The 11,619-nt window shown below is 38.1% G+C and overlaps 2 protein-coding genes across 3 annotated transcripts in view; one reads left to right on the top strand and one right to left on the bottom strand.

Annotated features, from left to right (window-relative positions):
• LOC133690106 (small ribosomal subunit protein uS4y-like) overlaps nt 1–1,176 on the bottom strand; it is a 1,721-nt gene extending 545 nt beyond the window's left edge. Inside the window, exons 1-2 of the mRNA XM_062110293.1 lie at nt 1,017–1,176; nt 286–667 (exon numbers count right to left, since the gene is read on the bottom strand). Coding sequence (XP_061966277.1) covers nt 286–667; nt 1,017–1,044 — 410 coding nt within the window. The 5' untranslated portion in view covers nt 1,045–1,176. The remainder of the gene's footprint in view (nt 1–285; nt 668–1,016) is intronic.
• Nucleotides 1,177–9,669: 8,493 nt separating this feature from the next.
• On the top strand, nt 9,670–11,393 carry LOC133690102 (uncharacterized). 2 transcript variants are annotated; one of them, XM_062110284.1, is made up of 3 exons: nt 9,675–10,187; nt 10,399–10,452; nt 11,084–11,393. In XM_062110284.1, the coding sequence occupies exons 1-3, from the start codon at nt 9,879–9,881 to the stop codon at nt 11,315–11,317; spliced, it is 597 nt and encodes a 198-aa protein (XP_061966268.1). In that variant the 5' UTR covers nt 9,675–9,878; the 3' UTR covers nt 11,318–11,393. The 2 variants fall into 2 exon arrangements, with proteins under 2 accessions (XP_061966269.1, XP_061966268.1); XM_062110285.1 differs by lacking the exon at nt 10,399–10,452 and having other exon boundaries at nt 9,670–10,187.
• The last annotated feature ends 226 nt before the right edge of the window (nt 11,394–11,619 follow it).

Below are 11,619 nucleotides of genomic sequence, written 5' to 3'. Positions count from 1 at the left end.
ACGACAGCAGACCTTAAGCTCTGAAATCACATGACCTTGACATGGATACTAATTCTGATTAAAGGGCAGTCAGGACATTTTATAATAAAGTAAATCACAACATTGGGAAAACAGAGGGAATCGGGAAAATCATAAAGCACAATTTCAACACTAACAACACACATATGTTGCAAATGCAGTGCACATTTAAGATAAAATTTATCTAATTCATGAAGAGCATTTTAACTTGCATAGGTTGTATGCCTACATAACATGAAAACATAAGAGAAAGATCCAATTATTTACCTAATGTGCCTCTGTTTGATGAGCACCCTGGCATGGTGGATGGACTTAGCCATACCAGCCTTGAAAACAAGAGTCTGGAGGCGGCGCTCGAGAAAGTTTTCCACGGTGAGAGCCAACACATAATCGAGCTTGTTCTGGCTCTCTTCCAAAAGCCCATACCTATTCATCCTCCTCAAAAGCGCCTCACCCTCAAAAATACGGCGCTGGTTCTTCTCGTCAAGGGTGAGAAGCATTCTGGCAGCATTGCGAATGCGACTCAAAGCATACTGAACCCTCCAGAGCTCCCTCTTGGCACGGAGCCCATACTCTCCGACGAGCTTCAGCTCGGCATCCAAACGTTCCTTCTCATAAGGACGCCTTGGCTTCTTAAAAGTTTTCCCATCTATATGAAAACGAAAAACAAATATCACACTTCTATTATTCAAAATCCAGGCGCCAAACTCTAGTGGTACACCAAGTGCATTCAAATCATCAAATCAAGATTAAAATGCAAATCTCAGATGCTAAACTCTATTGAGGACAGAGAAATGGAAGCTGAATTTTCTGAATTCTAAATAAAATAATGCGCATCAAATTTTCCATGTTTCACTTACTTTATAGTTTACAAAGAAAAGAAGATAGAAAATGAGCTAAAACTCAACAAAAAAAAGAGTCCAGGGATTGATTAGAATACAAAAGATGTTGAAATTATAGTGAAAAGGTATAAAAAAAAAGATTGAGAGGCAACTCACAGTTCCGATAAAAGGAGACGTGAACCATTCTCTCAGCGGGCTAGGGCCCCTCTACGATTGCACGACCTTTCCTCACCAGCAGAAAAGAAATCCAATCCAAGACCGACTCCGATCCGCCTAGTGTGTCGAACTCAGTTAGGGTCTAGGGAGGCGGTGAGGAGCTACAAGTGCTGTATTTATAGTTGCAAGATTTCTCCCCGTCTAAAAGAAAAACCCTAATTCTTTGTATACTTTGGGCTGGTTCAAATGCTATAAGCCTATAACCAAATCGGGCTAAGCCTGAAACTTTCTTCTTCTTCTTCTTCTTCTTTTTATTTTTTTTTATTTTAATGTGTCACAGTAGAAGAAGATATAACTGTTGCATAAAATTTTTACTTGAAAAGAATCATCCGAATATGTTATTGTTGTGCCGCCCCTTGAAGTCCAAAACAAACCTCAGCCATAACAAAAATTAAATTTTGGTTAAAAAACACATTTTCTCATAATTTAAAATATTATGATTATTAAAAATATTTATTTTAATTATTATATATATATATATAAGGTATTTTAAAAAATAAACTCGTGATATTTTATAAACACTGTGATTATAACTATTGATCAAAACAACTAAATTATTGAGATTAGTTTAACTATTTATATAAATAATAAATCAATTTAATATATTATTTTAAGTCTTAGTTAGCAAAGTTGTCTTGTAATCCAAATTGTGTTACAGATATTTTAAATAAAAGTTGATTCTTGATAAAATGCGACTAACACAAGCTACGCTACGCGTTCTATTTTCTTTCTTTTTTTAAGAATAATGTTCGATATATTTTTCTCCATAATTTTATTTATTCATTTTTATTATCATATAATGTTTATTCATTCACTTTTATTATCATATAATATTTTTAAATGATGCAAATATATATATATATATATAAAATTCATGCCAGGCACCAATTTAATTTGAAACCTGATAGCCTCCATATGTTGACCTACGAGGAATTAACTAGTAATCCACTAATCCACCTAAAAAAACAAACATTCACCAATTTTCTATTTTTAAAAAAACAGGAGCTGACATGCAAATTCACTCCAAGCATGAAAACAATGCTGTCGAAAATATTAGATGAACATGTATTCCAAACACAAGTACAAAAGTAATCTATGGGGTTAAAAACATAATTGATAAATCAATGTATAGCTCTTACAGTTTGTTATTCATTAGGACTTCATTACTGCTCTTACAGTTTGTTATTCATTAGGACTCCATTACTGCAACAACTTGTATTCCTAAAGGATTAGTCTTCCTGCAACGTAGAGAACTCTGTTAGGTTTGTATCTATATAAATGTCGTCTATTAATAATATAACTAGCAGTTCTCTTCCAAAAGCTTCAGCTCTATCATGCTATCAGAGCGTCTCTGATCCTTTATTTTATTTTTATTTTTTTCTTCTCTTTTTCTTTCCATTCCTCTTCGGTTCTGTTTCTTCCTTCTTCCCATCACCATGTCAACTTCCATTCCTTCAAACACCGAAAGCCATCTTATCACCATAAACACAGCTGCTCAAGCCCCTCTCAAACTCACCTCTTCCAACTATGCTTCTTGGAAAATTCAATTTGAAACACTATTTATTGGCTACGATCTCCTTGGTTACATCGATGGCTCCAAGCCGTGTCCCTCACCAACCCTTATAACAGATGATATCACTGTTCCTAATCCTGCCTATAGTTTCTGGGTAAGGCAAGATCAACTTCTCTTGAATGCCATTGTTGGCAGCCTTTCTCCTTCGCTTATTTCCTTTGTAGCCCGCACCACTTCTTCTCATGATGCTTGGCATGTTCTTGCCACAACATACGCCAAACCATCACGTGGACGTATTCGCCAGGTGAAAAACCAGTTAAAAAATCTCACAAAAGGTTCTCTGAGTATCACAAATTTTGTCTACTTCATTAAAGCAAAATCTGACGAACTTGCTGTTCTTGGTGCTCCTATGGATACTGATGATCTTACTGAACAGATCCTTGATGGTTTAGATGAAGATTACACAGAACTTGTTCGGGCTGTCCAAGCTCGCGAAGCTGCTATCTCTTTTGATGAACTCCATGAGAAACTTCTCTTGTTTGAAGCATCACTTCACACACGGTCACAATCCTCTCGTCTTGGTCCTATTACTGCCAACTCTTTCACCAAGAACTCAAGCAACAATAATTGGCGACCCTCAAGAACCAACTGGCGACCATTTTCTTCTCCTATTGGGAACAATCTTCGTTCCTCATCTACTGCCCATTTTCGCCCTGCTATGTTTCCCAATCAGGTTCGCAATAATCGTTCGCCTGCACGTCCTTATTTGGGCCATTGCCAGATGTGTGGCACTCAAGGGCACACCGCTAAACGTTGTCCTTCTTTTCAATTAGTTCATGTTCATGGTTCTAACTCTGTCAGCTCCTCCAATGGTATGCCATCCCCTTGGAATCCTCAAGCCAATTTTTTTTCTTCATCACCATCTACCGTTGCGTCATGGTTACTGGATAGTGGTGCTTCCCATCATGTTACTGCCGACCTCAATAATCTTTCCCTCCATACACCGTATACTGGTCATGATGATGTTATGCTAGGCGATGGTACCAACCTTCCCATAAGTCACACTGGTTCAGTATCCCTTCCCACATCTAAATCTTCTTTCCACTTATAAGATGTTTTGTGTGTTCCAAAAATGCAAAAAAAATTTAATATCTATTGCATTATTTTGTATCACCAACAATGTGTCGATTGAACTTTTTCCTCATTGTTTTCATGTGAAGGACCTACAAACGGGGGACATTCTTCTGCAGGGTGGCATTAAGGATGGTATTTATGAATGGCCAGTTGCGACTTCTTCTACTCCTCCCATTCTAGCCTTCTCTGCTGTCAAAACAACAATGTCCATTTGGCACCAGCGCCTTGGTCATCCAGCCTCCACAATTCTTAAACATATCATGTCCGTCTATCATTTAAATTTTTCTTCTCAAAAGAATTTTTGCTGCGATGCTTGCTTAAGTAATAAAAGTCATAAACAACCATTTTCTGTGTCTACTTTGCACACTACGCGTCCTCTTCAAGTTGTATTTTCAGATGTTTGGACTTCTCCTATTATTTCACACGATGGTTATAAATACTATGTTATTTTTGTTGATCATTTTACAAAATACATTTGGTTTTATCCATTAAAACACAAATCTGATGTCCAAATAGTGTTTCGACGCTACAAAGCAATTGTTGAAAAATATTTTCAACAAACCATTATTTCTCTTTATTCTGATAATGGTGGTGAATACATTGCTCTCAAACCATTTCTTTCCGAACATGGAATTAGTCATCTCACGTCCCCACCACATACACCTGAACATAATGGTTATTCTAAACAGCGACATCTTTACATTGTCGAAACTGGACTTGCCCTTCTTTCTCATGCCTCAATCCCTACTACTTTTTGGACTTATGCCTTCACCACTGCCGTTTACCTAATTAACAGGATGCCTACTCCCACATTAAACATTTCTTCACCATATGAGTCAATTTTTCACAAGAGTCCTAATTTTTCTAGACTTAAAGTGTTTGGCTGTTTATGTCATCCTTGGTTGGGTCCATATGCATCTCATAAACTTGAGTCGAAATCTCAACCCTGTGTTTTTCTTGGATACTCCCTTTCTCAAAGTGCATATCTATGCCTTGACAAATCCAATAACAAACTACATGTTTCACGGCATGTACAATTTGTTGAGTCAGTTTTTCCTTATAAATCTTCTCCTACTACACCTTCAAATCTTCCTTCCCCCGTTTCTGACTGGATGCCTCCCCCTATTTCTGTCTCATCTCAAACCCCACAATAACTGGCTCTTTCTGCTCCTTCCTCACAATGCCACGCAGATGCATCTCCTCCTATGGTCTCTTCATCAAGTCCTTCAACATATGCCGGAGCAATCCCTTCCATCATATCTACTTCACAGGCAACTGCTTCATCCTCTCACCATAATCCTTCACTTCAAGATCCATCTCTACCTGTTCCACCACCACCACAACACCTCATGATCACTCGGTCCTGGAATAATATCCACAAACCAATCCAGAAACTTAGTCTTCACACTACTAAACCGGTCATCTCTCCAACAGAACCTTCCACCCTTTCTCAGGCACTTAAAGATCCAAACTGGCGAGCTGCCATGTCTGAGGAATATGATGCTTTAGTCTGCAATGGCACATGGGAACTTGTTCCTCCTGATGGTATCACTAACGTTGTTGGTTGCAGGTGGGTTTACCGCATTAAAAGACTTTCTGATGGATCCATAAACAGATTTAAAGCACGGCTTGTTGCAAAAGGTTTCCACCAGCGTCCCGGTGTAGACTATCATGAGACTTTCAGCCCCGTTGTGAAGCCAACCACTGTCCGCTTGGTACTCAGTCTTGCTGTCAGCCGCGGATGGTCACTTAAACAGCTGGATATCAACAATGCTTTCCTTCAAGGTCATCTCTCTGAAACCGTTTACATGGTGCAACCTCCTGGATTTGTTGATCGTGACAAACCGTCATTTGTCTGCAAACTTCATAAGGCCATTTATGGACTCAAACAGGCACCCCGGGCTTGGTATCATGAATTGCGCACATTTCTGTTGGCTTCTGGTTTCTGCAATTCCCACTCTGATCCTTCTCTGTTCACATTTCACAGTGCTCAGCATGTTCTGTTTTTGCTGGTTTACGTGGATGACATTATTGTCACAGGCAGCAGTGACACAATTTTATCAGTTTTTGTTTCCAGCCTTGCCAAACGTTTTTCTCTTAAGGATCTTGGCAATTTGTCCTACTTCTTGGGTGTTGAAGTTCTTCCTCACAAACATGGTATTCTACTCTCTCAACGCAGGTACATTACTGACCTGCTAACTCGTCTCAACATGTTGGACGCAAAACCAGTGCTCACTCCGATTCCAAGCTCTGCCTCTGCTATTTCATTGCTGTCTGGTTCACCGTTACAGAATCCCACAATTTATCGTGAAGTGGTAGGGAGTCTTCAGTATCTTTCCCTTACAAGACCAGATGTGTCCTTTGCTGTGAACAAACTGTCTCAATTCATGCACAGCCCAACCGATGATCACTGGATACTTGTTAAACGAATTCTGCGATACCTTGTTGGTACACTAAACAAAGGCCTTCTTCTGCACCGTGACTCGCCCTCCAATCTTCATGCCTTTGCTGATCAACTTCATGCCTTTTCAGATGCCGATTGGGCTGGCAATAAAGATGATTATTCATCCACTAGTGCTTATCTAGTTTATCTTGGAAGTAATTTAATTTCTTGGAGTTTAAAGAAACAAAAGACCATTGCCAAGTCTTCAACAAAGGCTGAGTATCACTCTGTTGCTGCCACTGCTGCTGAACTCTGTTGGGTACAATCTCTACTTCATGAATTTGGTGTTGCCCTGTCTTCCTCACCTGTGATATACTGTGATAACATAAGAGCAACTCAATTAAGTTCCAATCCTATTTTTCATTCTCGCATGAAACATGTTGCAGTCGACTACCATTTCATTCGCGATCAAGTTCAATCTGGTCAGTTACGTGTAACTCACGTTTCATCTGTTGATCAACTTGTGGACCTTCTGACCAAACCCCTTTCAACGTCTACATTTCAATTGTTTCGTGACAAGATTGGCCTCTCCGATCGTGGTCCATCTTGAGGGGGCATGATAAATCAATGCATAGCTCTTACAGTTTGTTATTCATTAGGACTTCATTACTGCTCTTACAGTTTGTTATTCATTAGGACTCCATTACTGCAACAACTTGTATTCCTAAAGGATTAGTCTTCCTGCAACGTAGAGAACTCTGTTAGGTTTGTATCTATATAAATGTCGTCTATTAATAATATAACTAACAGTTCTCTTCCAAAAGCTTCAGCTCTATCAATAATATCTCCTTAAGTTTAAAAATTCGCCTAAACCTCTTATTGATAGGTAGGAAAGAGATTGAAAGATGCTATATTTTTTTTTATCTTCCTTGCCTCTCCCACGTTATCTTCAACTATTCCCACTAGAAAGATGCCTGACTTGTGATTAATTTAACTCGTATTTGCTTAGGAACCTTTTTATACTAAAAAAATTCTCTTAACTTCATTTAACCAATCTATGAACATTTTTGCTTATGAAGTCCTAGCAAACTTAAGGACTTAATGGAAACCTAAAATCTCCATATTTGACCTCTTCCCTTGCCTTATCTGATTGTGCCCTTTGGTTTCAATACTAGTTAGGGATCTATGGTCACTCTCCTGGGTCTATTCCCGCTGCCTTTTCTCTTCTAGCCAATGGGTAAATTATGTGATCTATCTCTAGATTCTCTACATGTCCTCCATGGTGAGCTCTGGAACGTTTCTCTTCTTAAAGGAAGCCTCCTCATCCTCCCCTTCACACCCTTCTCCACCATTTCTTCCTACCATGGTTATTAATGGAGCGTAACAAGCAAATAATTATCCACAAAACTACAACACACATCAAGCGATATAAACCCTGGGATCGTTGGGCTCTAACAATAACTAATGTGGGCGAAAGCTAAGTAGAATAGTGACAACACAAAAGAATTGCAAGAAAAGACACAAAAGACTTAATGAGCGAAGAGGATTGTAAATGTGAACCCTAAATTTACAATTTTATTCTTTGAAAAATAAAATATATATTAGTTGCTCTTTTAACAGGTTTACAAGACCTTTAAATAGGTTAGGAAAAACCACCCTCATTTAGAAAACAAACTAAAATCCAAAAAAATTAAGCGAAAGAAAACAGAATTGTTATAAAAAAACAAGAAATCTGAATAAACCTAGGAAAATAACAAAACTGGCCTCAACAAGGGCACCCGGACCTGAAACTTGATTCCAGAAGATCCAATGGTATGAAAAGAGACACAAGGTTTTCTATATGAAAACTGCCTCTAGAATCATTTAGAAAAGTTTGAGCTTGATTTAACGGTCACATCATGTAATATTTTAGTTTTAAGTTACTAACTTAACCTGACGCAATTAGATTTTTTTTTTGAGCATAAACTTGTCCCACTAATTTATAAAAGTATTTATTACTCTATTAGGCAATTCATATAATCTTTTTGGATTAGATCCTCGTCCAATAATATCATATTGCACCGGAATGCTTAAAGCCACCCGTGTGTGTAAGCCCGACTGCATCGAATTGTTTAGAGATGCTTTTACAAAATCAATTGATGACAATTCATTCATTGTCAAGTTATTGTATATTTGATATCTAAGAGTCTAATTGTGAGTTTTAAATTCAATACTATTTTCTTACCTGTTTTTCAGACAATGGAGAGATTAAGATCTCAAGGCACTGGTATATTTAAGAAGAACCCTGCTGATTAGATGCAGATCTTCAAGCAATGATGAATTTTGAGTCTTCCTTTGCTGATTGACACGTAAAATTCAGCACTAATTTTCTAGTGCGTGACCACTGTCATGTAACTTCTGAACACTTCTTTCCTTATTATGAATTCTTTATTAGATCCATCTTGTCCGAAAGCAGATCACTGAAGTTGGATGACCGCTTTTTAGTTCATTGGACACTTTGCTTCTGTGATGTGGTTCTTTAAGATGATGTTTTACAATTTCTTTATATTGTAAAACAAATGGTTTCAGGTCCGATCATATCTAATTCTCTATATTTAACAAGAATCATCTTCACTGTCTGTTGGTTAATTAGTTTAGCACACGAGACACTAGTGAATTCCACCTGAAATCAAGAATAGGCTGTTCGAACAGCGCACTTGAGCAACCATGGTCCAAATGTTTTGCAGGACGAGCAATCAAAAGTGAGTGACATTGTTCTTGGGAAGGAAAAGCCTGGTTAAGCATCATATCCTGAATGTCAAGAGCTGAAACATTAAATCTTTGTGCTTGAAAACCACTTGGCTGAAGCTTAGAAGTATGCATATCGTCTCGTGGAGCGACATGGAGGTACTTAATGGCGGTTTATGCTGGTGTTACATGTTACCCATGACAAGTCTCTTTCATGTTATCACTTCTTTTTGACACATTATGATGCAATCAGTTCTTGTAATATTGAGGCAATCTCTATCACATTTTGGGAAGGAAGCAAATCTTCTTGGAGCTTGTGAAGAAGATGCCTTAGGAAAGGCATTTTCTGAGCTTGGGACTAAATCAGAGGCATTGTCATTTACGCTGCAGGAGGAGGCAAGGCTTTAAATCAATTCGTGTCTCCCGCTTCCAGATCCAGCAATTTGTTTTACGACCGCTGTTTGCGCGTCTCTGCATATCAAGGGGAGTTTGAAGAATCATTGAAAGAGAGATTATGTTCGCGATGTTCAATCTATCAAGGGGAGTTTGGCTCGCCCCTCTCCTCCCACCTTTTTCCTATATTTTCACCCTTCTTTTTTAAGTGTGTGCGCTCTACATTTGTCGATATCTATTGTGGAAAACCTTGATAATTTCTCAGTTTGAATGATTCAAAACCCATAATAAATTTTTATTTTTGTATCGTTAGTAAAAAAAAACACCCTTACCAACCCAGATAGCCTAGCGTAGAACTACCATTGGCTAATTGTAGCTAATTTTCAAAGGAAAAAACATGTAATTGTTGCTAGTATTAGTCTTTTGTTGTTGTAACCTGTGACTTGTTAAAGCCATCGAAGAAAAAACCACAGAAAGATACAAGGCTAAGAAATCAGTTTAGAGAGGGCTAGTGGGCCGTTCCCTACCTCAAAACATCACAAGACTCCTTGTATCGTATCGTGTCCCCTTATCCAATTCCCTTCCCTCCATTATCCCGACTTCTTTTCAATCTCCATTCTGTTAATTTATCTCACTTCTTCATTAACTACTAATGGCCTCTGCAATAACACCATTAATTCTCTTCTCTACTTGTGCCACTTCCCATCTACAACTACTCTCCTCTCCATCTCCTCCACCTTTCCTTCCTCTAACGTCTCTTGCTTCTGCTGCCTGCAAAACCCGTTTCTCTAGGCTGCCTGAACTTCACAGCCACCGGAATATATTACCAGTCCCTAAATTCAACCCTGAAAATGACGGCATCGTAGCTGCTGATAACGACGGAGAAGATGGTGTCTCTTTGGGGACCTTGAAATTGCCTGGCAATACTGATCTTCAGAGATTTGAAACCTTGCTTTTCCAGGTTAATTAAATATACATTACTCTTTACTTAGTCCACTTCACCTTAGTGATTTTCACTGCAGCCACTTTCGTAAATCTGGTTAGCGAATAAAACAATAAAGGAAGATGAAATTTAATGGTGTGAAATGGCGGTTGAATTTTATGTATTTAATTGAGTAATAAATATGTATATATTTTCTTCTTATGATTCCCCTTTTTGTTTGAAATGCCAGTGGGCTAACAGTCTTTGCCAAGGAGCGAATCTGCCGCTTCCTGTGCCATTAAAGGTTCGTGATTATTAGTTTTTTCCTTCATTTCTTGATTTCTAAGATACAAGTTGACATATGCAACAGCACATTTGGATTTCTAGAAGGGCTAGAATGAACAGGTTAGAGGTCAGCAATGGAATTAAGATCGGAGGTCTATATATTTGCCATTGCTTTTTCCAACCAATTTCAACTTATATATACTGCGTCGGGCCTGGCTTTGGCAGATTAAGAAATTTATTGTTAAATGACAACTAGGAATGTTCTTAGTTTTGTTTGGATAAAAGACAATTCGATTGTGCTGAACTTGCATGCCGCTTGTATCCATTGGACAGATCTACGTGGGGAAAATTTTTAGAATTTCTCCTTACCTGCCTAGACGACTCACGAATTGACCTTATTCCTAACAACCTTGGCCAGCATCCCACGAGAAGATAATCTTGCTGTCTAGATTATACTACTATAATCAAGCTCACTGGATTAGGATGATGTAAATGTTTTCATTTCATTGTCTTGCTCCTAATCTTGGCATTCGTGTGGGATATAATTTGCTTTTAATAGGTTCTTTAGTCACCAGTACTGTACTTAGATAAAGAATATGAAGATCAAGAAAATGTTTCTCTTAATAGCTTAACGTTATCTAATATAACAGGTAGACAAAATACCAGGTGGAACTAGGCTGGGTTTCATAACAGTTGGAGATGGAAAGACTGAGGTCCTTGTGTACATAGATTGCTTGGTTTTCCCAGCTACAAGTGATTCAGGTCCGATTTTCCGAGCCATAAGAAATGGAACATTAAAAGATGTATCACCTCCTGGTGAGCCCAGAATCATGAGGAGCCTTCTGCAAGCCCTCCAAAAATCTGTTCAAATTGCTACAGTTTGAGTTAGTTTGTTATTTGAGATGTAAATGTATGACACATGCTTGAACTTTTTCTTGCTAAGTATTGTTTTTGACAAAAGATCCTAGTCTATGTGTACTATATAGCTTCTTGACCTAGAGATTATTATACGTTGTTCTCTAAGGGAAACACGTGGTTCTCTTTGTTTTAACAACAATGTTACAAGGGTTTATGGAGACAGATAGACAGACCTCGTGTAATGTATAGTTTATTCACTATGAATTCGGTAAGAATTTATTATGTAGAAGAATAGTCTCAGGTTCTCATTGTTTGCATTAAAATGCAC

Source organism: Populus nigra, chromosome 3 (genome assembly GCF_951802175.1).
Source record: "Populus nigra chromosome 3, ddPopNigr1.1, whole genome shotgun sequence".
In the NCBI taxonomy this organism is placed as follows: domain Eukaryota; kingdom Viridiplantae; phylum Streptophyta; class Magnoliopsida; order Malpighiales; family Salicaceae; genus Populus; species Populus nigra.
This window is presented reverse-complemented; position numbering and strand designations above follow the sequence as displayed.

Coding starts and splice junctions, on each gene's coding strand:
- LOC133690102 (XM_062110284.1), top strand. CDS start 9,879: ATGGCCTCTGCAATAACACCATTAATTCTCTTCTCTACTTGTGCCACT. Junction 10,188..10,398: donor TTGAAACCTTGCTTTTCCAG/GTTAATTAAATA, acceptor TTGAAATGCCAG/TGGGCTAACAGTCTTTGCCA. Junction 10,453..11,083: donor CGCTTCCTGTGCCATTAAAG/GTTCGTGATTAT, acceptor CTAATATAACAG/GTAGACAAAATACCAGGTGG.